We start from the raw sequence: 27,743 nt of genomic DNA, 5'->3' as shown, positions 1-27,743 counted from the left end.
CTTTCAGACAGCATCTATCAAAGACTAAAGATGATTGTCTGCTTACACTTCACTATGTTTTTCCCTGGAATCTGTTATTGTGGAAACTGCAGAATTAGATTTAAAGTCACTAAAGTGTAAATAGATGTACAAAAATGACCCTATTCTATATGGGCTATTCCTCTTTATTTGACAAGAAAATGGAAATGAACACAGCACAACTAAAGTGGAGATGGACGACAGTATCTCTGATCTCCGGGGATAATCCATCTCAGAATATGTTGCTGAATTTCAGAGTTTTGAGAGAGACCAAAATCTGTATTAATGGGCTTGATTGACTTTCAGCTACAGCAGGATAAAAGCATTTCAAAGTCACCAGCGCAGCTTAACCAAGCTGTATAGGGAGGAAACTGGTATTTTTTTCTGCAGTGATTACCCTCTCTTTATTCTGGAAAGACAAAAATAAAAAATAGCTACTATTCTACCTCTACCTAAAACACCACAGCACAAAATGTTTTAAATGGGACTGCCTATTTCATAGTCAGTTGCATGATCACTACTTTTTCCAAATTTCAAGGGAAAAATTACCTTACAGGACTGCAGGAACATCAACAGCAGCTTTTCATATGACAATTCTTAAGAATCAAAAAAAATTCTCACATAAGGCTGTGTTATTTTATTTCACTATAAAATATAGCCTGTAGCATATTCATTTTACATTTTATTATTTTTCTCATCTCATGAACTTTTCTCCAGTTATTCTTTGTACTCTAATATTTTTGTTTCTCTCTGCAGTTGTTAAATCTACTTTCATAAGCATGCACTAATCCACAGTATAGTGGGAGAAACAGAAATTCACCGATGAAAAATTAAAATGGCTTACACAGTGATTTTGCTTTGGCTCTCAGCGACTTCTGACCAGTCTATAAAACTATAAAATGCTTTAAATGATTTGACCACCACCTCTCCCAACAACGGGCGCCCAGGCATCATACCAAAACTTCCCGGTGGTCTCATGCTGAACTATCTGTCTCAAGAGATGCACAACAAAGAGCCGACATTCGGATCAACACAAACTCCTCTGAATTTATCAACTTCACAAATGGTGATAAAATGAGCATGAGCCACATCACAGAAAAAAAAAAAAAATCCTTTGTTGCTGAAACCCATTTTGAATATCACATCCAATAATGCACAGAATAAGCCCTTTTAGAAAAACTGTTGGTGCTGTCATCTGCATACCGAGTATCTGCAAGCAAAGGCAACGTTAATAACAAGTTACCCTTGTAGAGGGGTCAAAAGGACAGTGCTGGTAAGACAGAGATGACAGACAACAGGCATCAGGGAAAAGATTAATATCCCTACACAGTCATACATCAAGGAACTCAATTTTTGCCTGTAATCCCAAAACTGCTGAGAGTAGGATTATTTCTGCTTTCCCTATTACTAAGAAGAAAGAAACCGCTCATGGGAATAGGGCACTGCTAAACGCGAGTCCTTATGTGAGCAGAAAGGCTGCAGTTAGGTCCTAAGGCAAAAAAAAACTCAGTTGCATGATGTTCCCAAGCGGTGGTCCCACTGCAAGCGAGCTTGGGATTTCATTGCACAGGCCACTTAAAAAACATGAAAAATCTGTGTAGTTCAAGAAAGACAAAAGGAGCGAGAGAAGAGGAGCCTCACATGGCATTTCCCAGCAGGGTAGTGACAAGAAATGCCCTAAATCGAGACCAAATTGTCCGTACCCCTTACTGGCCCTCAGTTACCTCCAAACATCATCATTTAAGGTGAGGGCACTTTTACGGATTGGGCTTTAATGAAAGGAAGCAATATGTCTAACACAGGGAAAAGGGCACACTTTCTAAAATAACACGAAAAAACCCATTACTGGTATCACAACCACCGAAATAATGATATCATAACCTTAACACGCCACGACTCTTTGCTGGATGATGAAAAATGTCTTTTTAAGACAAGTGAAGGCTATGCATTTTGGTTTTCCCTTTCTTGGAGCACACGCCCTTCATAGTTACTAGTAGCTAAGTTTGACAGCCTGACAGAGAGCTACCACCTTGGCAAGGGCAACCTAGGAGACCTTCTCTCTGTAACCATGCAAAAGTGGAGGGGGAAAAAAAAGGGGGTGGGGGGTGGGGACAGAGAGAGACAAAAGACATGAGGACGGTATTACTATTGTTACCATTTTCTCACAGCTGGCAGGGCAGTGCTTACTTCAAAAATACCAGGACATTGAAGAATTGCAGGTCTAGGCGATATGTATTTGTAAAAAAAAAAAAAATCTGCACCATCCCAGGGCAAATTAATGTGACTGTAGAACAAAAGGGCCAGGTGCCAACCATCCCTTCCAGTGGCCTTGCAATCAGCGTGCTGGGGTGTGGAGCTGGTTGGAAACTTTCCAATACAACTTTTTTTTCCTACTGAAAAAATGTGGATTCACTACAACTGAAACAGTGCCAGAACATGTCGGTTTGAACAGAAAGCAGCCTGCCAGGCTCCCCCACCACCTGCACATACTGCCCGCCCCAGGCTGGCAGGGCTTCTGCATCCCCTGCCCCCCAGGAGCTCATCGGGCCTGGAGCTACAGCCTGGAAGTCCAGGTCCCAAGGTTTCCAGAGAAAGTGGCAGGAAAATTAAATCTATATTTCTGCCCTAAGAGAGTTTTGAAATTGTATTATTTTCACCAGAATCAGAATGGAAAATTTTTCCCCCCAAGAATGTAAAGTTTCCTATAGGACAAACATTCAAACACCAGATGCAAGTATCTCTTTGAGGGGAGGGGAGGGGAGGGGAGGGGAGAGGCGATGTAGATGAAGCAACAGTTCAATGCCCCAGCTACCGAAGAGTGTCTTCCAGTGATGTCAGTGGCAGTGATCAAGCCTTAGCTGCAGTGAAAAGCATGAGGGAAATGATATAAAAACTGCAGGACTTATGTCTCGGCCAGGAAGGGGGGAGGACTGCCGAGGATTTGAGAAGGTCTGCAGACTTAACCCAGATACCCCTGGACTGATAACACATACTGCTATTGCCATATGCCTTAGGAAAAGAAAAACAGAAGATGACTGAGTAAATACACAGAAGTTATACTTGAGAATAATCTTAACATCAGAACGGTGAAATTCAAGAAATCACTGGGATATGAGGGGGACTAGATTAACAACTTGATTAACATCCAACAGGGCTGGAACTTGGCTTCTACAGCAGCCCCCCATACAGCTTTCACACAAGAATGAAAACTGTAGAAGACAGCTCGCTAACATTAGTTGATTTAATTTATTAACGTAGACTAATATTCACCTTGGTAAGGACACGTGTACAAAGGCCTTACAACCCTTATAATGGACGTAGCAATAAATAAGGGCTCCTGAAGGAATGGAAGAGAGATGGCAGTAAATGTATGACACTGTCAGCCTTTTATTGCTCTAATTACCAGCGTTGCACACATACAACTTCTAAGTCAAACTGACAAGATTGCTGATCCCTTTCTTTGCCTTTCACTTCAGTTCATACTTGGTGTGAAGTAAAATATTATTTTAAAAAACTGACTTATCCACTTACTGTCTGCCAGAGAAACCTTTGTCTCTTGCCTTATGTCCATAGCACCTCTCAATGCTGACAATGCCACTATCCACATTATAAGCCACAATTCCAAACTTGGAAGACTAAAACTTGTCTATTAAACTGAGGTGCTGCTCATTACATTTATCACTGTAAGGCATGTATCTTTTTGTTGAAGCATTATGCTCACAGAAGGACACAGCTGACTTTTCACGAGAGAACACTCAGCAAAGGCCAGGAGCTGGTTCTGGCCTCGCAAAACACTTAAGATAAATTCTAAAACCAAGAATACTATATAAAGCTTGAGCTCATTCTCAGGAACTCCAGAACCAAACTCTTTCAAACGCACTGACATTTAACACAGGCTTCTAACAGCAAGTGTGAAAAAGCACTGAGTAAGGGAGTAAAAAAAGACCCAAAGCTAATGTTTAAAATAAAACCAATTTATTTAACTTCTAGCCCAACAGTAGAAGTCACAAAGTAGAGTTTATATCCTGTGTTTTGGTGGCTGTTTTCAACTAAGTTAGATATAATGAGGTGATTTCTTTTGAGAAAAGCATGAATCACTACGACTATAATTTCCTTGGGTTCAGATGACGGTTTTAATTCCCTCCAAAATAGCCTGAAATGACCAGCCTTTTTACTAATGCTTTCTAATGGTTCTTTTCTTGCTAATTAATTCATGCATCTAAATCATTCAAAAATAGATAAGCCACTAATCACTCGCAGACTTGATAATGTATCCTAAGTAGACAGCAATATGCGGAGCATGCAATAAGGCTGCCAAAAAGAAAAGAAAAAGGAGTTAGAAGGAAAAATAAAGCTCACGCCTTCCATCTAATAGCAGGAGATTTGATTCTGCATTTATTTTGTAGGATAAAATGCTCACTGACGTCAAAAATAGTCTACTATAGAAATGATAAAAACCGGGCTGCTTCTATACAGGATGCTTTTTTCTAATGTTACATGCACAGAAGCAAATTAAAGGCTCCTTTTGGTTTTTTTTCCCCGCTTTGGTACAAGGTTGTTGTCCACATTTAGCAAAAGTAAAAAAGAAAAGAATAAAGAAGTTGGTGGGGGAAATGTGCAATAATTCATTTAAAAGTGGAAGTTGAAACACAAGAAATAAAGAAATTTTATTGCAAGATTGTGACAAAGAAAAAAAGAAAAGTGCTTTTGTGCATGCCTATGTAAAGAATAATACTATAAAATGATAAATTTAATTAAATTTTCATGTATTGAAGAAAACCAAAGTGTCACAAACAATAAAAATTACAGAAAAATATACAATACCAGTCACCACATTATGAAGTAACATTTTATATTGCTACCATTTTATGATTTTAAATAACAACATATCAAGTTACTTTTATTTTGTTCTGGACTGAATCATGTATCTGCTTCTTAACTAACTATATGCTCTAAACATTTATTTCAGTATGACTGTTAGGAGTTTCCTCTCTGCTTTCTTTAGATAATACAACCGTGCCCAACTTCAGGAGGGAGGTAAGTTAGTTACACCAAGGGCAATCTCAACATTTATTCAAGTTATGGAATGAAAAATGCATCATTACCATGGCAACTGGTAAATCACGTGGTATCTGCAATGAGATACAAGGCATCTTGAGTAAACACTCATCTGTGCGCCTGTGTGTCCTCCTCCGCACAGAATGGTTCTTTTGTGGAGGAACGCGTGCGGAAATGTGGCATAGTCCAGATTTCACTGTCTCTTCTACAAAAAGTTGATAAAAGTAATCCAAAATGTTATTTTTGCATGGGATAATTTAACCAGATCTATCATTAGAATGGGAAGAAATACTGAAAAAAAGATAAAACATTGAATGTTGTGCTAGGATTCGCCTCGATCAAGACCGTGAAACCTTACAAATGACAGCACATACCTCTCAAACTCACTTTGTACCCTGGCATCAGAAGACCATTCACAACAGCACTAGAAAAAAAAGTCATCCTGACAGCGTGAAGAGCTGCCGGACGTGCAGCAGCACATTGCACTGGGGCAGCTGGAGCTGTTACCGCCTCCAGCCATCTGCCCCACCCTTCTGATGGATGTTGCCACCCTCAAAACAAGGACATCCGATCTACCCTTGAATCAGCCCTGAACCACGCTGCTGCATGTCTTGCCGGGCTCCGATATTATCAGCAGCTAACATACAACCTCTCCCTGAGAGGGCCTCCCCTTCCTCCCTGCTCTTAACGAAGACAACTTTCTGCAGAACAGCCCCCTCAAACCATACTGCTCTACTGCCAGTCCCATCCATAAAGCACCAAATATCCATCCATCGCTGGGCTTTGACTGTACTTCCCTGCTGCCCTTTTCTAGCTCTTCTTCTCCAGCCGCTATCATGCCCGCACAAGGCTCCTTCCCCATCCTTTTAATTCACCACGAGGAGCAGCATCGACACCAGATTCCTGAGCAATCTCCCTTGGATCACTCCCTTTCTCCTCCCTCAAAATATGTCCTCCTTCTTGACCTCCTGAGCCACCTGAAGCGGTGTTATCCATAGGGAGAAACAGAGAGTCACACCGTGATGCCACTTGTCAGCTTCTGTGTGCACAGTGGTTTCTTCAGCCAGCAAGGGCTCCACTTGGGGATGCAAATGTCCACTGACAGGTATCTTCTCCTGATCCCATTCTCTCCCTCCACATCACATCCCATCACCATCAGACAGCATAGTACAGCCTACTCAGACACTGCCAACACCTATGATGTCACCCAAGAAATACCTAAACTCTTGTGTATCTCCGATCCTGACCTCCCTTCCCCCATTTCAGGCTTCAATTCCTTCCTCACCTTCATAGCTTTATACAAGTTATGTAGCTTTATACAGGTTTATAGTCCTTTTGTGTATAAGCTTGACATCTCATCTAATCAACTTCTTCCTACTTACTCAGGAAATTATTTTTATGTCATATGTCTCAGAAAGTCACCCTATCTCATAAGCCCTTCCAATAATGACTTCTCAAATCTGTTTACTTTGTCACTGCTGGGCTCTTCCTTCCCGCCCGGTTGGTCATTTGCTATTTGACCTGAACTTTGACAGGTAAGGAGATGCCGTGGGTGAAGAAGAGACACGCTCTGGAATTCATCAGCTGTCACAGAGCATTTGAGTAAAGGAAAGATAAAATGAGATGTGTGAACAAATGACCAGGTCTTAACTCCCTAATAGAACCCTGTGGAGAGGGTTATAATATCCAAGTACTCCAGGGAAATAACTAATGATCCTTTCTTCAGTTCACTCATGTTTCAAGAAGCAATCGCCTGAGTTACTAAGTGCTTGAGACTGCCTCAGTAATTGCAATGATTTATTTTATGCATCATCATAACTACAGCACTAGATCAGGAGGACTTGTGCTTTATGGATGCCTTGAATTTTAACACAGGCATCGGAGGATTAGGAGACTGCGATCAGAAACACCGAGACCACAATGATTTGACTAGGGGCAGGGGAACACAAAGTCTGTAAAATCCTAGGTATCTAAACATTAGGTTTCTGTTAGGTTTTTAGTAAAATTAATTATATCTTCAGGTGATCCTAAGCAGAAGTTGCTTACATTTTCCTCTGCTCCCTTAAAATGCAAGTGATCGCAATCTAATGTTCCTGAAGATCTTTGTTAGGATTTTTTTTTCCAGTGTAAGTAATGAATGTGCAGTTAACAGTGTAACTACCCACTCGGTAAAGACAAAAAACCTCGTTGTCTCTGTCTTATACCTCTCTCTGTTCCAGAGGAAACTCTCCCTGTGCAAAGCGTGTTTCTTCGTCTACTCTTTGTACTGGTGCAGTGGCTGCCTGTTAATACCAGCAGTGAGAGGGATGAGACCTTAGGCTCATGAGCATTTATTTGACATAAGAAGTATAAACTTTCCACATAGCTACTCACCTGACCTACCAAAACAATGCTGTGCCAAAGGATATTTTGTGAGGGGACGTGTCCACGATGCAGGAGGATATGTTTGCGCAGCAACAAAAGGGTTTGATTAGCAGCTTCTCGGGCATCCCCATCCTCCTGACATTACTTAAACCCCATTCCCCAGTCACCTTTCCTTTTAGCTATGTGAGGCTTCACTGGCACAGAAGGACATTTTTAGGATAATGATAATTTAAAGTGCTGTCGTCACCAGAACTTTCAGGCTATTTGAAGATCTTGAAGACAATTCCCCTCCACCCCCATAAACTTCAAACTGTTTCTCCATGATAACTGAAGTAAAAGCATTGCTAACCTTTAGTACTGCTTTTTTCCAGTTACAGTGTTTCAAGGTTAGCAATGTGGAAAATAAATAAACTAACCCCATTTTCAAGGTCAAAATAAAAAAGGGAGCAATGATAGTCCACAGTAACTTTCATTCACTTGGTATTCAGGACACATTCTTTCTGAATATCAAATCACAAAATCATTGCCAATTCATCAGATTTTAAGCTTTAGCTTATTAAAAATTAGACTATGCTAAAAATAAAATGCAGGGTTTTACTTGATCTGATTAAGATGTTTCTGCACAGCATGATCTAAGCCTCTAATTATGTATATCTCTATGTTATCTCAATTGTTATTTCAATATAAGTAAATTCATAACAATACATTTTGATGGAAAACATTCATATACTAAGAAGTGGTAAAGCGATAGAAGTAAAAATGTCAAGGTGCTAAAAATGAAAATGTTCCTCTACACTGTGTGTGCCAGGAAAGCAAGAGCTCACATGACATTTGGCAGTGATTTGCCATGATGAAGCAACTCTTCGGGGCTTTCATTTTCGTAAAAGCCCTAGTCTATTTAGAGCTAGGTCCTAGCTCCTTGCCTTTAACAATGCAATACAGATAAAGTTCATTAAATATATTGTCTAAGGTAGGAAAGTGAAGAGGTTTTGCTGTAGCAAGCATTTAACATGTGCATGGCAAATCAGAAGGAAAAAAAGAAGTAAAAAGGATTGGAACAAATTATTTGTTATGAAAGCAAAAAAGTGATATGGGCATACTGTTATTACATGTTGTGCTGCATTAGCAAAATTGCCCAAATGAAGAAGCCCCAGAATGGGAAGTATTATTAGATCTTAATCAATAGGATTTTTTTCAAGCAGGCTGGGCACCCAACCATTTGACGCAGATTTTTGCCATGCACGAGAGCACTGGGATATCAGAAACCGCAGCGTTAATGAATTACAAGGAAAATTGCAGATGCCTATGATTTTATAGTTAATTTTCACATTATAATGGTCAAGCAACTTTTACAGCTTGTTGATATTTCTGCTGGAATGCTAAACTTTTATTTCTTCTTACAGCAGGTAAGACATTAATTTCTACCATAATTAAATAAGTAAATTGCTGGTTTTTTTACTGCTTCTATTCTTAGTGGATCCTTAATACATATTGAACATCACACAAATTAAAAACTAATAGAATTTTAAAACAACAGTTATATGCATGATTTACTGTGTAGCTTTTGTCTAATACAAATATTTACCATTTACATGTCACTGCAATGAAAGCAGTATGTGTCAATTGATTAACCAGTGAATATTAGGCAGAGTTTAAGTGCATTGCTACAGCAGTTGAAAAGGAAAATGGTTTAGTGGAATTGTAGCGTTTCTTCCTGCACAGTACAAAACTAAGTTTTGTACCAGGGAAGAAATAGTCATATCTGTACGTATACATATATGTGTCTGTGTAACAGCTGAGGGTGGGAGAATGTGAACAGACAAATTACAGGGAACATACAGCCACCCAGTGCAAGAACAGAGCAACTCTGTTCTATGGATGGCTGCGGATCCCACACAAATTAGCACAGATACCGACAGCTCTGTTGTAAAATAGGAGCATGTTCCTTCAGTTCCTGTGTAGGTTCCTACAAGGAAATGTCTAAAATGAAATAAGAGAGGCAGACTTTTAGGGGTCGCCTGAAATGAAGGCTATAGCTGCTTCTCTGGGGGGAAAAAAAAAAAAAAAAAGCCACCTTTCTCAAAGTACCTGATTTGCAGGGTCCCACATTAAAAATCTGTCAACTGAAGCAATCTGTTCAGACTTTAAAAGGGAAGCTGCTTCAACCTATCTATAGCATCCTCCAGCCAGCCAGTGCACGCTAACTACGCAAACACCACATCAGTGTGGGAGAGCATCCCGAAAGCCTACATTCACAAAGTTCCTGAAAGCAGGAAGCAGCACTTCCATGTACGAATGAGGATCTGAGGCACAGAGACATTCGGTCATTAGTCCAAGGTCTCAGAGGAAGCCTGTGCAGGACGGAGACCCCCCGAGTCCCCGTCTGACACCCCTACTCCACCCTTCCTCTTCAGGGAGGCAGCTATGGTAACGTGTACCTACAAAGAGTTACCTGCAAGATAACCCAGTGTACAGACAGCCTGCATCTATCACTTCTTCCATCAGCAGGCACTGGATGGAGAGCAGCAGAAAGGTGACGTTCACAGCCCTGACGTCCCCGAGGTAGGGGCACAGAAGTTTGTACAGGTCTCAAATGTGATGCCTGAGATTCAGGTTTTGATCTGAAGAACTGAAAAGGAGATTGAAACTTTTCAGAAACTGCTAGATGAACACCTGATGCAATCTGAAGAGAGGAGGAGGAGAGGAGTGCCAGAACAGATGGGTCACCAGGAGAAAGCAGCTTCTTTATGTTACCAACTGAGACTGTGTGTAAATGACTGGTTATTTCTACAAGGTGAAAAAAGGTTCCATAAGTAGTCCTTGTAAGTGATCAGCTTTGCTTTCAGCAAGGTTTGCAGTCTATTTAATGAATAAATATGTACAGCATGTGCACACATAGTCACATCTCTCTACAGAAGGAGAACTGGGGGACCACAAGCACCCCAAGTTCCTTGGTGGAGGAGGATTCTGCCATATCTTTGGTGAAATCCTGGGAAAGGCCCCAGATGCAGGATGCCATCACCTGCAGTGTAGGATTTGACGGGTTCCCCATGGGGCATTGGGCACTGCTCAAACTCCTCTGGAAAATCTTGCGATGCCAATGATAACGCAGGTAGGAAAATCCTCCATCCAGGCTTAATTTACTTCTTCTGCCTCTGCGGGGAATAGGAGTGAAGAACTCACTGCAAAGGGAGTTTTGTTTAGAAGCTACATGCTTCTTTTACACAAGTTCATCAAATCTAGGAAACCAAAAAGAAATCAATATAGCCCAATGATTAGCTCGCTATAGGTACTGTGTACAGACAGTGTTGATTCCACTGAAAAGATTCGGGTTTCACACATGAGGGGACAAAGCCAGAGTGTCAGCACACTTTCCAGCCATGTACCATCCGCACAAGGAAATCCAGACCTGAATGTGTCTGGTTTTTAGCTTGAAACCTGAACAACCGGGCTTTGCATGTGAGAATTGAAATTCTGGCCTCTTCACTCCAGCCAGCTCTGATTAGTGTCTTCTCCCCTGACCCTGACAACATCAATTCTCTCTATTAACCTGCCAAATATGGCCAAACAGCATATTTTGCAAACACTAAATCGATGTAACTGCTGTAGTTGTATCCATGTATATGTTTTAAAAGTTCCTGTGGTGAATAATCCCCTACTTGCCATATCGAAAGTATTTGGCAAAAAGGCCTAAACTGATATTGTATTCATTTGATAAGTATCCCTGCCTCTAAAAAGGGAAGAGACACTGTGATATTGCAACCAAACCAAAAAGGTGACGCATATTTGCATTCTGTGCTTGTCTCCTACTCTACCAAAAGAGCAGGTTCTCCTTTGTTTCTCCCAGCACTGGGCTAAGTAGAAACGCTGCTCCTGATAGAACACTCACAGGTCTACTCCCCCCACCTCCCAGAGAAAATGGAGACGAATTAAGGGATGGCACTCTCAGTCCAGCCACTCCAGGCGAGACGGCAGTGTCAGCCAGGCTGGCAGAGGACAGAGCTGATGCACAGCACAGCCAACAAGGGATGTGAGCTGTATGCCTTTCCCTTGATCAAACAAGGCTGTGTAGTTCAGCATCACCCCCTGTTCAGGGCTTACCCTCGTTCAGAGCTTGGAAATTCATCTAAGGTTTGATCTCCAGCAAGCTGTTAAAGGAAATACCAGCTGCTATTCATGATCTTCCTGAGTTAGGTCATTCTATTATTTTCCAAGTCACCAAATGAGGCTAAAGTACTTTTTCCTGCAACCAGCAACTGCTGCTGCTCCCACACATCAGAGCCTTCCCTGTTCGGTTGTGCATGTTCCAGCCACTGACAGAAAAAGCTGGGAACTGCCTGCCGCATGGTATCAGAAAATATATTCGAGTAAGGCCGCAAGGTCGTTGCTAATTTCAAACCCTGTTTCATGTTTCCACATGAAACGTCTAATTAAAACTTTTCACTGGGTAGTTAAAATGAAATCCATGCATATGCACTTGAGACCTCATTTTCACGTGCTGTGAATTAGAATATAGGAGGTGCTGTACACAGCGGTAGGAACACTAATCGAGGAAGGAGAGGGGAATACCTGCTTTGATTTAGAGGAAGACAGCAAAAATACCACTAATCGCCTGGGTTTTCATTCCTTTGCTCTTTGAGCTGCCACATACAACCAGGAAAAATGAATGCAAGTGGTGTATTAACTGCTACCAAATCAGCATTCTCCACAGGTGACTGTGTGTCAAGCACATCTTGCAAATGCCACCACCTTCCAAGGCTACGGCGCGACGGAAGCATTAGACCCTAAGAGCTATACCCTGCTCTCACCAAAAAACACCTATTAACATCAGCAGGAGCTGAATTAAGCTTTAAAATACAGGCACGGTGAGTGACAAAATGGCCATAGCAAAAGGACAGGGTTTGGAGATTTTAGGGATGTCTCACGATTAAAATAAATAAACCCTGGGAAAAAAGAAGCCTGCAAAAAAATACAAGGTCAAGTTGTCCTTCCTTTCTTGCTGCGGAGAAGGCCTCAGCAATGGAGGCAGAGATACACACTTTACAGCTGCCCCTTTTCCGAAAAGCCCTCAGTGCAGATAGCCTGACTGGTCCAGGGGAGGCAGCTGAATGTAAGGGAAAGGCCGAGTCTTCACACCGGCATGCTCCAGGTGGTCTGCAGAGCCTGCCTGCAGGAACAAATGCCAACAAATGCTGGTGGCATTTATTCCAGTGAGGTCCTGACACAGGCTGTCAGGTCTCTGAAGAAAGCTAGGTTGCTCTGGCAGTTGGGGAGGGTTGTGGTGCCAGCCCAGCAGCACCTGATACCAAAGGAGGCCTCACCAACTCCACAGCATCCTGCCACTGGAACCACACTGACCTTAGCACAGCATGCAGATCTTGCTACAGAATATGCTCTGGTGCAGTGTCTACTGCAAACAGGAGCAGAGCTTGATACATAGAAACATATTCACCTGTTTAATGACACTAGCCATGTATCTCCTGCATTACTGGCCCAAATCTCCACTTCAATGAAACTGAAAATTTTTCCTGAACTTATTCGGGAGAATAGGAGAAAAAAAGGAAGAAGAAAAAAAAAAAGAAAAGAAAAGGAGGGGGGAGGGGGGCAGGGCCTGAAGCACTGAATCCTTTTTACATGACTGATCTCTGGGCAGGTTACCAAATCTCAGACAGCTTCCAAAGAGGATGATGTGGTGGACAGCCATCAGCTTCTGGCTTATCAACAAAGTTTTCCAGTTATCTTGGCTGTTTCTTCTCGGCCAGGACCACAGCCAAAGACAAATACCATTGATTGGTTTCAATTTCAAGAGAAAAGTGAGTAAAACAATGAATGACTTAAAAGATCTACAGCACTAAAAGGTGAAGAACAAAATAACTTCCGAATTTCAAAAACTGCTTGGAGTTTCTGATTTAAGTTTGTGGGTCATATTAAAAGCATTATCAACTTTTCTTTTTAATCTTCACAAATATAGATAACAAAATCCCTAGCTTAACAGAGAGATCCAGGCACTTTTGTTATTCAGAGTTCCCAGGGCAAACATAGAAGTAACTGTACAGAAGTAGATAGCAGGATTCATCCACTGTATTATCAGCATAACTGGGAGTTTATCAATGTCATAAATCAGAAAAATGGAGAAAAGAACATTCAGAGCATTACCAAATGTATCCATCATACAAAGAGAGGGACAGAATGGTAAATTTAAAACCAGAAAACATTAGAGCAGGTGCTTTGAATTCATATACTGGTAATTTCTACTTCTCTAAAGGGAGAAAATGATAGAGTAATTCTATGTAAGCCTTTGGACAGTAGAAACATAAGCAGGTAAGTGGTTCAGAATCTGCAGAGAAACACAGAAGCAGAGGACAGTGACAACCTGCAGACGAAAGCTTTCAGTGAGTTTCTCTGCTTTTTCACATTGATATACGGAGCAGAAGGCAGAACCATGGAATCATGTTTTCAGTGTTGATGCTACCAGGAACTGTGTCGTCCCACTGTCCGCGAAAAACAGCTCCCCACTCCTGGATGCTGACCCCCACTCGTCATTCACCCCCTTCTTTGTGCATGTAAAGCCTTCATGAAGCCACATGGTGAAACACAGGATCTAGACTAAAATTATGCCAACCAAAAAAACGCAAAGACATTTAATTTGACCCAGCTCAGTTTCTGGATTTGGTAAGTCACAAGGCTCTAGGGAATACAGAAGGCTGTGTTTCACTGTCAGCAGCAGAATAGTTCTCGCCTGCGAGAGTCATCCCTGACACCACATCTCGTTCCCACCCCATACCCATATCCCTGTACCACGAGGGAAACTGATCCAGTTGGAAAATAACCCCACAAGAAAGGTGTATTTATTTTATTTTTCAGCTGGATTATTCCCTGTGTGTCTTCACAAAGCAGCACAACACGGAGCAGCCCAAGGATGGGGACAAGCAGTCGGGGCAGGGATGCTGCCAACAGCACAGGCGCAGAAGCAACGCCCGAGGACCCAGACTGCGAAGTGACTACTACTGCTTGGCCTTGCCTCAGCTATGCTCAGGTTTTTAAAAAACATCTCCCTGGCTCTCAGCAGTTCAAAACCCAACCCACTTCCAGCTTGCTGGCATCCCCAAACCACCTCTCAAGTATCTCAAAGCAATTCATCAACATTCATTAACCACTGCAGGTTTTATAGCACCCCTTCAAGATCCTACATGTTTAAGACCCCATTTTATATCTGGGTAAACAAAGGTGCAGAGAAGTGACATGATTTGAAGAAGGTTACATATTAAATAACTGATGGAATCAAAAATAAAAATTCAGTGTTCTGGCTCCCAGGTTTTAGCCTGCTAAATACTACCTGCCCTTTTTACCCTTTTCAGCCTAGTAGCTAAGGTATTGTCCCATACAAGAATGAGTCACCGTTCCACACCAAAGAAAGCCCAGCATGCAAAATGTGTTTGTGGAATTTCCTTCTATACAAAGTAGTTTAATGTTACAGAATAAATCAAAGAGGAGCAAATTAAGCTTTCTTTTCTTTTAAACACTAGGCTGAGCATCTGGAGGAAAGAAAGCATTATGGGAATATGCAACTTGACTCAAAGGGAAACAGTGAGCTTCCCACTTGACATGTTCCTATACTATGCTCACAACACATCATGTGAGCACAAGTGTGACTCCTCTCGAGTGCTTTTTTTTTAACAGGAAGAAGGACCATATCATCTCACTGCTATTGTGCACTCCTGGCAAAAGGGCATTCTCCTCCAAAACTTTGGCCACATTAAATAACTCAACAAAAGGAATAGTAAGTCCTCTTAAAAGTATATAGTAAATAAAAATACTTTTCTTATTATTTTAACAAAAGTGCTGCAAGAAACTGAAACAAAGCTTTTCCTAGCAGCCAAACGATCCCAGTCCTACATCTGAGCAGAAGGATCCTTATCTCTGGCAAACTTTTTCCATTTCAAAAAGATGCCTGTGCCTGTTCTGCACTGAAAAAAAATCCTAGGACCTGCAGAAGTCTTTTCTTCTCAGCAGATAAAGAGGTTGGCTTATGAAGAACAGGTGATCACCTGGGGCTATGCATTCATTCCAGCAGATGAAAGATCGACCGTCTGGAATAGGACACTCTCTCCAGAACATGACAGAACTAGATTCAAGTCCCTGTTCCTCCCGGTTCAGACCAGAGACTTGAACTTCAGGTTACCTCCACAGCAAGCATGTACCTACCTCTTAATTACTTACTCTTACTCAACACGGAGCTATAAACTGACAGACTCATTTTTTTCTTGGCTTGTAGTTGAAGACTAAGTCAAAACTGCAAGCTATCATCTTACCCTGGTACAGCTCCCTCTGCTAACGCTGGCGGATCGAAGAGGAATGAAGGGAAATAGCAAATTCCTGTGCTGACGTGCTACATCCGTTCTATTTCAATGACTTCAGACATCTATACCACCTCATAGCTATTCAAGCCATGAAAGTTTCTGCAAAAACTTTTACTGTGCTATAGTCGTTATGTCCACTTGATCCACAGTTCTGCAAGAGATGCAGAATAGCCTCCAAAAGCCAAAAGCAGTAAATCTGCACTCAAGCTACCCAATAGATCTGTCCCAGCCAGAGCAGATACAACAAAAGCAGCGACAATTTTTTAAAAAGTAAAGCACAGATTTCAGTCACTGACTGCATTCAGATATCATTCGATGTCATCATTTTAAAGAATATTTTTTCCATCAGAGCCCTGATTACTGACCATCAATTCAACAGTACATCAGCGCAAGGCCACAGCTTTGTCAGGCTAACAAAACCTGCAGCTCTGGACACGTCCTGATGTTCACTCTTGTCTCCTTGCAGGCGTCCAGCTGGACAGGTAGGTGCACCCTAAAATAACCTTGATGTGTCATGGCTGGAATTTCCTCAAAAAATTCCTCGGTCGTGAGTAATCTATACAACCCGAGGCTCTAAATCGTAAATCTTCTTTTGCAAGCCTTTTAACAGCTTCAGCCCAACCACTAACCTGCTTCAATGAGCAAATCATCTGTCTTCTTAATGAGACCACTGATTACAAAAGTTAGTACCCGGTAAATTAACAAAACTGTTCTTCAGTATCTGTTGTCCTTCTGAAAACATACCTGCCCCCCTATAATATCTCTCTTTCATCTTGAACTGGCTAAGCCACAGAATCACTGCATTCAAGCTCTATGTACTTATATACTTTTAAACAGTATGTAACTAATTAATGTATACATTAATCTGTAAAGGGATTACAAGGTGGATTTAGGAAACATTCCCCTCCCCACTCATGCATGGAAATACTGGAAGAGCCCCAGCCTAGAATATAACTTGTATGGTTGAATAAAAAGATTCATATTCTTTAGTTCTCTAATGAACACATTAGAGAATCTTAAATTTCCTTTGAACATTAGTGCCAATTTGTAGAAAGCTTATTCAGTTGATCTAACTATGAAAACGATACTATAATCTAAAGAGTATTTTCCCCATGTTGCTGAGGTGAAAAGCACTTTTACGATTTTGCTAAGACAAGGATACTAAAAACAGACAGGATTGTCTTAATGAGTGCAATGCTTCATTGAAATAATAACTGGAAACACTGTACAAACAGTATCACGTCTATTACAAAGGCATTAATCAATTGAATTGTAGTTGCTTAAAAGGAGTTAAAAAAAATACAGTTTAGTGCAAATATGCCTCAAATGCATCTCAAATGTATGCTTGAGCAAAAAAAGCTATGACAAATTACTTCAAATGGCTTTACATCCGGAGCTTGCTTTCTATATCCTAATTAATGCTAACAGTAAGCAAACTTCTCAAAAAAAAGCAGGCTCATTTTATATCTGAATATTTCAATACAGATTTTTCATCTATTTTCTGTCAAAGCAATTGTTTTAAGGGAAGGAAATATTTAAATAACATAAAAATACAAATATCCAGCTTTACATTTCCCTAGGCTTCTGAGTGTGATTTGCATGTAATGATAAAATTAGAACTGCAAGTTTACGTAGTTATTTTTACTCTAGCCCACATTTGATATTAAAATAATTTCTGTGCATTTTAGACAACCATTTCATTTTATTTATTTATCAATACATTGAATCTCATTGTAGGAATGCAACAGCACAGAGAAGCAGCTTATCTGCCTATTTAGAAGCTTATTTACTGCTATTTACCTTCTACTCATTAGCAAAACTGACGTTTCAGGAAACCTAACACATATGGTAGGTTCAGTGCCTTAATTAAGAACCTTATTCTAACACATTAGCAAGTGGGAATGGGGAAAAAAATCACTATACTTTAGTTTTTATTTTCCTCTACAAATCTGTGAGCACCATTACAGTTAGAGCACTTTGCAAACATTACATTCACCAGAGAGGAAGCTGGCACTGTGTGCTACAGAAGAACACCAGTTCCAACACACCAGCCTAACCTGGTCACAGCAAGCTTCCAGTGCCAAAAACAAATAAGCAGCTCACATATAATAGAGTTTGAGCACAAAACTTTTTAAATTATAGGACTTTTTCAGAACACTTTTGTCTCCAGACCATAAATCTGGAAATAAATGAGAGCATACCAGAAACCTGAAACAAAAGTAGTATGGACTTTCTGACTTGGGTACTTAAAGTATGAAGTAAAAATGTATGCATGTACAAAATGATCATATATATATACACCCCAATTTTACACCCTCCAGAACACACCCAAACTGAAGGAATCCCTTCTTCCTCCCACCATAGTTCCAAACTGAGCTTTCCTCCAGTGAACCACCCAGCTGTCACATATTTTCCCTCTTCCAGACCATCTGCTTTTTCTGAGAAAAAATAATTATATTTCATCTCCTTCTGAACCAGCAACCCAAACCAATCCATGCTTCACCTGCCCATTGTGGGCCACAGACCTCCAACACCACGCCTTGAAGAATACCTTCAGGTACTTTATCTGCCCGAAAACCTCTGGAAGACCAGACTCTTGTGCATCCACATGTCATCTACCTTTCCTACGTGAGTCACTTAAGTTCTGTCCTCAAACTCAGATGAAGATGTTGATTATTTATTTGAATGATAAAGGAGGAGGGGCTCACCAGTCCTCCTCACAGCCTAGCTCCCCATCACGCTCCACACCTCATTCACTGTACAGGAAAAAAGTTATTGGGGTCATTGGGTACCAAATTCTTCAATCAGGCCGAGAGGTCTTCCTTCTTCAAAGGAAAGTACAAGAATCGGCAAAGCCCAATCTTACTACATTTGTGTTTGCTGTTAATGCTGGAAAACCAGGTAAGGTTATACTAATCTGAAGAGTACTTTAGTGCTTTAGAAACACAGTGGGTAGCACCAGAGGAGCCCCAACTCTATTTCCCATTATGTGCGTGGGACACAGTACACATAGAGAGGAATTATGCATATGCACAATTCTAACCCTGTGTTCACGTTGGGGGTTTTTTTGCATATTCCTAGAGAAGAACAAACCAGAACTCTGCTTTGGGCAAAAATTCCCCCTTGGCCATCTTGGAAAGAGCAGCTTTACTTCCAGGCGGGTTCCAAAGCCCCCAGCCTCAAACAGCAACACTGCCCCGGGCTGACTGAAACACACAGCCCTGCAAACCAGCAGCATTTCTGCTTTGAGATGGGCTGCCAGGAGGCCAGTCCGGCTAGCTGGCTCTCCAAGTGCAGGGAGACGAGCCTGGCAGGATGTTCAGGCGTCTCATTTACAGACCGAACTCCATCCCTTTGAGGAAGGCAGATCATCCGTGAAAGCACAGTTTGATCTCCCCAGGAGGGAAAGCTGGTGAAAGCTTTAGCGATGGAATACTCGCTGAGAAATGAGGGCCCTGTGGAGAATGCACAGAGCCACTCCATTTTACTGCCTACATCGAGTGCCCATTAGCCTGTGTTTCTAAGAAAGTAATGTAAGAGTAAGCTATGCTTTTAAAAGTAAAAAGAAAAGAAAGATGGGCATGCTCCACATAACTTTGTAAGGACACCACACCCTGAACATGTTGTTCCTCTAACATTTACAGTGAGCACTAGGGACTGGGCAGTAAGCCGATGCCAATGAATCTGCCATCACTTCTGTAGCAGCAGGATGAGACGGGAAGGTCTGAAAGCCTGCATCCGAGTGGTACTCACTACAATCCAGCCTGCTGCTTTTCTCCTTGGAGAAGAGAGGGAACAGCTGCCCAGAGCAGCAAACCCTGCCCAGCCAGCCAAATCCTGCCACCTGCACATGCGCCAGAGCAGCTCTCAGACCACAAGGGAGGAAGGGAGGGAGAGGATGGGATGGAAGCTCACAGCTTCCTGAACGTGTGCGACCCACAGCCCCCACCCCAGCAAAGCGTGGGTTTTTTTCCAGTGAAAGTGAACTACCTGAGTCAGCTAAACTGAGAACCCTACGACAGACCTTGCCCATGTTCAGTAATGAACATTGGTGACTATTCCTAATGAAATCAATAGACTGGTTGGGGGCTTAGCAAATACACCTGCACCGAGGCCTGCAAGCCTCTCTTACATCTGGGCATGGGCTGCCTGGACCGTAGGGAAGAGCCACGTCACACCCCCCCCACCCTACAACACCCAGCAAAGTGCAGAACAGGGTGGGGGAAGCACGCCATAATTTGTTATTGCCAGCGCTAGCTGTAAGATATTCCCCACCCAGAAATAAAGGGAACATGAGGAATGACCTGGGCTTCTGCAGTCTCTCAGGCGACATTTCTCTTCCCTGTCACCTCCTAGGTCTAAAGGCACATCCTTGCCCAAGAGCAGTAACTACTGCATTATGCCGCTCAGTATGGGTATGAGCAGCTTGCTCTAGCTCCTGCTAAACTGAAGTCACTCGTCTCCTAAATAGCAGCAATTGCTAAGTACCGTACTTTTCAAAGGAGAAGAAAAGCTGAGCACTTCTTTCCTTTCCATTTTTGGAACTGTACTGTAATCTGTGCAGCTACAGAGCTGCAGCTGACACCACAGCACCCTTTGCAATGACCGGAGTAAGCAGCAAAAATATCCACTGAATTTCTGGAGTATCAGTCCCGACGTTCCCCTCTCCCCTATGCCCACAGCACCTCTAACCTTGCTTCCAAATCCTGAAACACAATTAGAAACCTTCCCTGGCTTAAAATCTTCCTTACTTAAGCACCTAAACTTTTAATTGCACTTTGCTGGTATGGTTTAAAGATATATGGAAATTCTGCCAGATGTCCATGGCTAGCGGATCTGCTGAGGAACAATTCAATCTCAGGGATTTGAGCCTGGCTAATTACCCTCCTCCCTCCTGCACACCTACTGATACAATTACGTATTTGACTATGCCAGACTAGACCTTACACACTGCTGAACAGAACAGCACGGAGCTCTGAAATAAGATTCCATCTTTCTCTTTTCCTTTGTGCAGCCTTACTTCAGTAGGAATGAGCTTGCAGATGAGCTGAAAAGTATTTCTTTTCTAAAGCACATGCCTTTTTTCTACTGTCCAGTAAGCAGAAAATGGAATAAATTACATATACATTATAGCAAGATACATGAGGACTAGGTGGGATTTTTGTTGTTTCTTGCAGTTATTATCCTGGGCACCTTTAGATGAATATGCAATCAGAATAGAAATCCTTACCAGGAGAACAAAATTAGGATACATTGTGCTATAAGCAGGGCAGTCAAGTTTTAGTGCATTTTCAACCCAGTTATTAACATCTGAATAAGTGCTTTCAGAAGCATTAAACAGAATGCTGCTTTCTTCAGTGTCACTTTTGGTTGAAAACACAATTTTTTTAAAGAAACTGCTGAATCTGGTCTGCTATCCAGACCATTCTTTTTAATTCACACTGAAAAACTCCAGCCAATACTTCCTTCCAAATATACCAGCAGCAAAGTAATTTTAAGACAATTTAAAGCAAGTACTTGAAGCACTCATATACCTTATACATTATTTAAATACACCCTAAAACCCAAATATTTCATACTCACTAACAATGATTTGGTAGAAAGCATCCTGAAATCATCTGCTATTTCCTAGGTGTGTAAGATATTAATAACAGTAACTGACAGTCAATGACAACATAATAATTTAAGTGTGTTGACAATTATTGGACTGAACGCACTTCAGAGAAATGTAAATGCCAGAGGAGAGCAGCTACAGCTCCATGACTAATGTGTGCCCTGGATTCTGACCATCAGCTTTGCTGTTTCAGTTTTGTGACCTGAATCTCCCTCCCCTACCAGAAAGAAACAAAAAAACCCAAACAAGAAATGTCTTACTTGTTCTGCCTTCTCCGGTGGTTTTCTGTCTGCCTGCAAAAACTGGCAGTTTTCTCTCGCCAGCTTCTGGACCAGCTCAATCCGTCCGATGTCATCTCTTCCCTGAAGCTTGCACAAAACCCCTGCCTTAAGGGTGGGAGAAAGAGCAAACAGATACTTAAATCCACAATCCCAGGACATGACACCGCCACAAATTTCAACCTTAAAAGAAACGCATCTGTTTTCTCATATTTGCGGTACTTCGGTGCCGCTTGCTGAACACAAACACGTCGCTGCCTCCTGGGAAACAACTGGAGAAGAGCTGAGGCACATCCGAATCTCCAAATGTATCTACTTTGGAGGAACGAAGGCAGGGCTAGCTAAATCAACCGTTCCTCTGAGTGTGACTATCAGATACGCTGTGTTTTATTTGTTCCTGTCAGCCTGTTTCCTGTTACATAAGAGAACAAGAGCAAGAGGTTAAAAACTCATGGGAAAGTTAGCCAGGAACAGCCCTGGAAAAAGAATGAAGCGCAACACAAGGCACTCCTAAAAATAACAGGCTACAACTCCCCCTGCTCCAGCTCCAACCATTTTTCACGTATGCAAGCCGTAAGAGTTAAGAGACAGTTGTGCCATGTTTATTTATTCTGTAAATAACAAATCAGTATCTCCTGATTTTGTTTAGGGAAGAAAATGAGATTTGCTTTAAAAACTATGTTAGAACTATTTTTTTGGCTAATAATCTGCCAGTTATTCATGCTATGCTGATAGTGTTTTGTCATAACATTCAGCACTGGTTGTTTTATTAAAATACCATATACACACACACACACACACATAAAAAGACGGATTCATGCTTGCACACAGGCATACCAGACCCATCACAAAGTTAGCTGACGAGGGCTAAATTGCTCCCTGAAAAGTCATTGACTAATATCACTATCCATGATTTGGTCATGGATATAGCCTCTGCGTAACTGAGACCTGGCTCGACGATACCGCACGGCTTTTATTAGCCCAAATGTTTTCTGATGGGAACAGCATATGCCTTGAAAAGGCCAGGCAGGTGGCATGGCTATGGTATTGCCATATGACTTTAAAGACAATCTGCAAATAAACCTTTTTCCCCACTTCCTCCACTCTTTTCTTTCTCCTGTTCATCCTAACTGAATCGGTATCTACTCCAAAATTCATAAAACATCTTATTAGTCGGGAGCAAAAGCCAGGGATGCCCTGATCACTAACTTGTAATGCCATGCAGGCTTCATTCCTTTGGCCTGGAGAAAATCCTGCCCATGACAGCTGACGGTGTGAGAGTGCCCATCCAAACCATCCTACAGTCTGCTGTTTTCTCCAAGGAAGATGGAAATGTGGGTTAAGGTTTCTTCAGCTGAGGAGGGTAACAAATCCACTTTCTGAATAAGTGATTTAACGCTGATGGAAAAAAACAGGTTCCACGGCCACATCCAAAGAGTCATCCTTAATGAACTATTTGAAAGAAATTTTTACATGCCTACATTCCTTCAGTCTGGATGAAGACAGCCCTCACAAGCCTGCATCAGGCACTTGTGCTCTGGAGAAGGAAAGAATTTCAGATACAGCCTGTGCTTTGCATGTCCTATGCTTAGTCCCCAGCCTCCTGAGGCGCCCAGCTTTCCCACATAAGGAACCTACACACTGGTTTGAAGGTCAGAAATCCACCAAGAAAATAAGAAATTGCAGTGCTTAACCTGAAGATCCTTACATTTTCTATGAGATTAGCTCCTGATCTTCTAAATCGAGGACATGGATTTATAAACCAGTTCTGAGACACCGTTATCACCTGCAGATCAGGAGTGAGACTGATTTTATCAAATGTGGAAGAATATAATGAACTAGTTGTGCCAACTCTCTTTAATCGATAGAGAAAAAGAGGTACTTATAACTTTGTTTTTTACTCTACCGTAGACATTTAAAAATGGTCAGATGAGTTGTTTCCTAAAATTCTTCTTTTTTTCCCAGTAATTTACACCGGAAACCTAGGCAGTTGTCACAGACTTGGCTGAGGTCAGATGTCTGCACTTCACAATGCTTTGATGGCTTGGGGACATCAGCTAGAGCCAAACCTGCTTATTTCATGGCTTCGGGATGCTTCTAGCAGAGAGTATAACATCTGTGCACTGTAATCCCCCCAGGCTTGTAGGCTAAGGACAACTCAAAGTGTTATGGCCTAGTAGGGCTCTGGGACTATTTTGGCTTTGGGACTGTAAAGATTGACAGCCTCTCTGGATCTGGGATCTTACTACTGCGGAGGGACTTCTCCCACCTTCCTCTTGTGCCCAGCCAAGTCAGACCATGACCTACGAGCGGCATAGATGGTTACGAGTCCCTGTACTTCAAATGTCAGATGGACATCGACAGAAATGCAGTGTTCACTCTGCTGAACAAATATTTATTGATCTTGTGTATGAAGCAAAGCCCAATGGTTAAAACCACTTTTTTTTTAAGCTGAGGGAGGGGGATTTCACTTTGGGGGGACCAATTGGCTTCAGTATGTTCAAGTGGAAGAAACATCCTGGAGAAAGACAACTTTTTGAACGCATGAGCCTCGTGCTCTTTCACCCCTCGCCCTGTGTTCAGACAGAGCATATTATGGCTTTCTGCATGGATGAGCACCCCCAGGAAAAAGTAACTCTAGATACAAGCCCATTACCCCTGCCACGAATACCGTCTGTATTCAAGTTGGCAATTTTATTAAAGAATCATATTGTCCTGTTTCAAATAACCGCCAAGAAATAGTCTTACATTTTAACATGTCCCCTCCTCTCCAACTATTCTTTAATTTAAAGAATTACAGAGAATGTGAAAAAAATATTTATTTTATTGGGTTTCCAGAGGCTAAAATGTCAACTAAATATATCTGGGAGGGCTAAGGTATTATCAAGTTAAATGTACATGCTTGGCTCTGGGAGTAAAGAATGCACTTGAAATACAAAAGGCTAAACATGCTTTTTCATAATTAAGAAGAAAAATATGAATCCCTCGCTTTTAATTCTGATTTCCTCAATTATGCTGACTTTCCACTATAAATCTTTCTGCTAAATACTTATAAGAAAGCATCCAGGTCAACTAATTAATTAATTGATGACAGCTTCTAAAAGCTGGTTGGGAAGATATTGTTAAGAGTCTCCTATTACTGGTCATTTTCACTTGCCAATATAAATTTAATTTTCAAGCAATACCTTTGAAGCTGTTAGGCAAAAGGGTAAAGGCAAGCCGCCCTACTTCCAAAGTGCAATTTCAATTTGTATTTTGTGTGGGCACACACCCTCCAAAATCCTGCATGCCCAAATGTTGGTGCTTAGTCCTCTAATTCATGTACACCAACAGAGACACAATTACTAACTTATGTGAAGGTGAAAATCACGAAGTTGCATATTTTAACTGGCTTTAATTTAATGACTAATAAAAGAATGTAAAAGCTTTATAGTAAGGCTTTACTACCATTCACGGCACAAAATTACTATAATTAAAGGTGTTTATGCAATATTTGAAATGAAATAAAAAAGTTTAATGGGAAGGAAAGTAAATTTGTCACTACTGAGGTTGGAAAAGCAAAGATGCTGACAATGCATTTTCTGTTTCAGCACATCCATTGGAAAACACACCCTCTGCAAAGGCCATAAATGAATATGCTAGCAGTGACACAGAGGTGAATTAAGACAGCCCTAGGCAGACACGATGGGCTTTTTTATTTACATTATTTACACTGTTTACAGCATGCTTGCTTTTAAAAATCCCTGTACTGAATTTTTTTCCACACTTCTACCAGTTTTGTCAACTAACTCCAATGTAAGTCAAGCCTCCATCCCGCAGAGCGGTGTTTGGAGCAAGCACCACACCCTTCAACTCTGCTAACACAAGAGGTTTGTGGTGGTTTGGTTTTTTTCCACCGCACCTCTGTCTCCTTCTGTGTCTGGTGAAAACAACATAATTATTACAGGCTTCACCTTTGATCAACCTGAAAACTTAAAACCATATGCCACTGCCTCGAAAGATCATTTGCTTTGCTCCAGTCATGTGTACGGTCTCACTAAAGTGAAAAAAAAAAATCATTCACACCCTTAAACCAAACTGTATTCGGTGTTCGCAGGATGCCGTTTTTATGGCACTGACAAACAAATTGGAGCAACAGTTGCTTTGATAACGCTCCTGCTCTCCTCCCAGTTGGGCGCTTGAACGTTTTTGTTAACTGCTCACTTAATAACTGTTTAATTTTAAATGTGTTTCAAATTCTTTCAAATTTTAGAAGCTGGTTTCCAGCCAAATAAAAGCTGAGCAAATCAATATCCCAATAATAAATTCTTATGGGTTTTTATAATCTGCCCATGTAATCTTATTAGCTGGCTACTTAGGAGCTTTAAGCACACATGTCATAGTCTTTCTTTTTACACCTCTGACATAAATGTGAACAAACATTAAAAAAAAAAAACCTACAACAATCAAGTAGAACTGAGCATATATGAAATCCGAAAAAGAAAACAGAAAGCCAGATTTTTTGTGCAGTGAGGTCAGTATTTCCTCCTGGGTCTTTTCTATAGCTTTGTAATGCACAGCTGAGCTCTAGAAGACTGATCCTCAGCCCCGCGCTGATGTGAATTAGGAATCAAAGTCGGGTAACAAAATTTTCACACAATAGGGCTCCTACTACACTTTTTTTTTTTAAATAGACTTGAAACTGTGTGCAATTAAGAAAAGAGCAGGCCGTTTCCAAACATCTAGCTCGAGCGTTACTCTGAAGAGTATGCTAGAAAAGCCTAGTTACACACTGACGCAGTAGGCATATCCGCATGGTCCCCAACTCTTCTGCCTGTGCTCTCCAGGTGTCTGCCATGGCCCAGGTCTGCTACCGGAGCTGCCTACAGCCCCTCCTGGGCTCACTGTGGTCAAGACCGCCCCTACCTTTAGAAGGATATAGGTACTGCTAACTTGGCTACATGGCTTGTACCCCTTCATCTAGGCTTGCTCGCAGAGAGCAGTGCAAATCCTGTCTTTCTCACACACAGCTTTTTAGCGGGCAAGGTGTTAGGAGATAAATCAGAGACAGGAACTGCAAATTGCATACGTAGGAAGGAGAAATGGTGGCAACTGGTAGGAAACATAAGATTTTCAAGAGGAATAGAAGAAAAAAAAACAAACAGTCAAGACTGGGAGAAACCAATTTTAAATTAAAAGAAATAATCAGTACCAATACAATGAGCAATATAGTTACACTTGCACAGTCTGAATGCATGAACTGAATGATTGAATGAACTGGAGATTAATCAAAAAAGTTTCACAGAATTAAAAAGGGTAAGCAATTCCACAATAAAATACTCTAAAATGCAGTTAAGTTTCTTCTGAGCAATATCTAGGATGCTTTAGTTGTAAATGAGGGCAGTTAGGGAAGGAAAGAAAAAGGTTGTTGCTTACACTCGAGTGACTAATAAGTATCCTCAATTCATTGCATGTCTACTTACAGTGATTAAAATTAAATCAAAATGTCACATGCCTTTGCCTCCTAAAACACATCTCATTTTATTTTCACATCTGGTATATGCTATGTGTATTATCTAAAAAGAGCAGAAAGATAGTTTAAGAATGCTGTCAGATTTCAACATCATGGGATTAATTCCCAGGGTAATCATCAATCTTATTCTAAATAGTCACATAAGACAAGATCCAGCAGACTTTCTCCTTCATACAGGCTCCCTGTGCAGAACATCAAGGAAAATCCATTTCCCAGAGCTATTGAAAGCAGATCCTTCAACTTGTAGATCTGAAAAAGTCCCTAAGATGCCATTAATCTTGCACATTTACCTGAGCATCAGAGGTATCCTTGAGCTCTTCTAGTCCTCTTATTTCTTGACTGCTGTTTTCTTCATTTTGATGAATTGCTAAAATAAGAAAGAGGGAATGTATTGGAAGCAGGCCGGTTCAAATCATAAGAAGCAGCAAAGCAGCATGGCCCAGTTTAGATCAAATAGGATGACCATTCAAGAAACCTCGTTCCAAGTTTGGCTTTCCAGTTAACTCATCGAGTGGTTTTGGACAAATCCTATAAGGTAT

General features: G+C 41.3%; 1 protein-coding gene across 1 annotated transcript in view; it reads right to left on the bottom strand.

Moving 5' to 3' along the window:
* LOC103918453 (rap guanine nucleotide exchange factor 5-like) overlaps window positions 1-27,743 on the bottom strand; it is a 155,411-nt gene that overhangs the window by 12,020 nt on the left and 115,648 nt on the right. The window contains exons 9-10 of the mRNA XM_009325765.1: window positions 27,495-27,571; window positions 21,675-21,800 (exon numbers count right to left, since the gene is read on the bottom strand). Coding sequence (XP_009324040.1) covers window positions 21,675-21,800; window positions 27,495-27,571 — 203 coding nt within the window. The remainder of the gene's footprint in view (window positions 1-21,674; window positions 21,801-27,494; window positions 27,572-27,743) is intronic.

The sequence above is a fragment of the Pygoscelis adeliae genome, unplaced genomic scaffold (assembly GCF_000699105.1).
Source record: "Pygoscelis adeliae isolate BGI_AS28 unplaced genomic scaffold, ASM69910v1 Scaffold226, whole genome shotgun sequence".
Classification (NCBI taxonomy): Eukaryota; Metazoa; Chordata; class Aves; order Sphenisciformes; family Spheniscidae; genus Pygoscelis; species Pygoscelis adeliae.
Note: the sequence above shows the minus strand (reverse complement) of the source record. Positions and strands in the feature narration are given on the sequence as shown.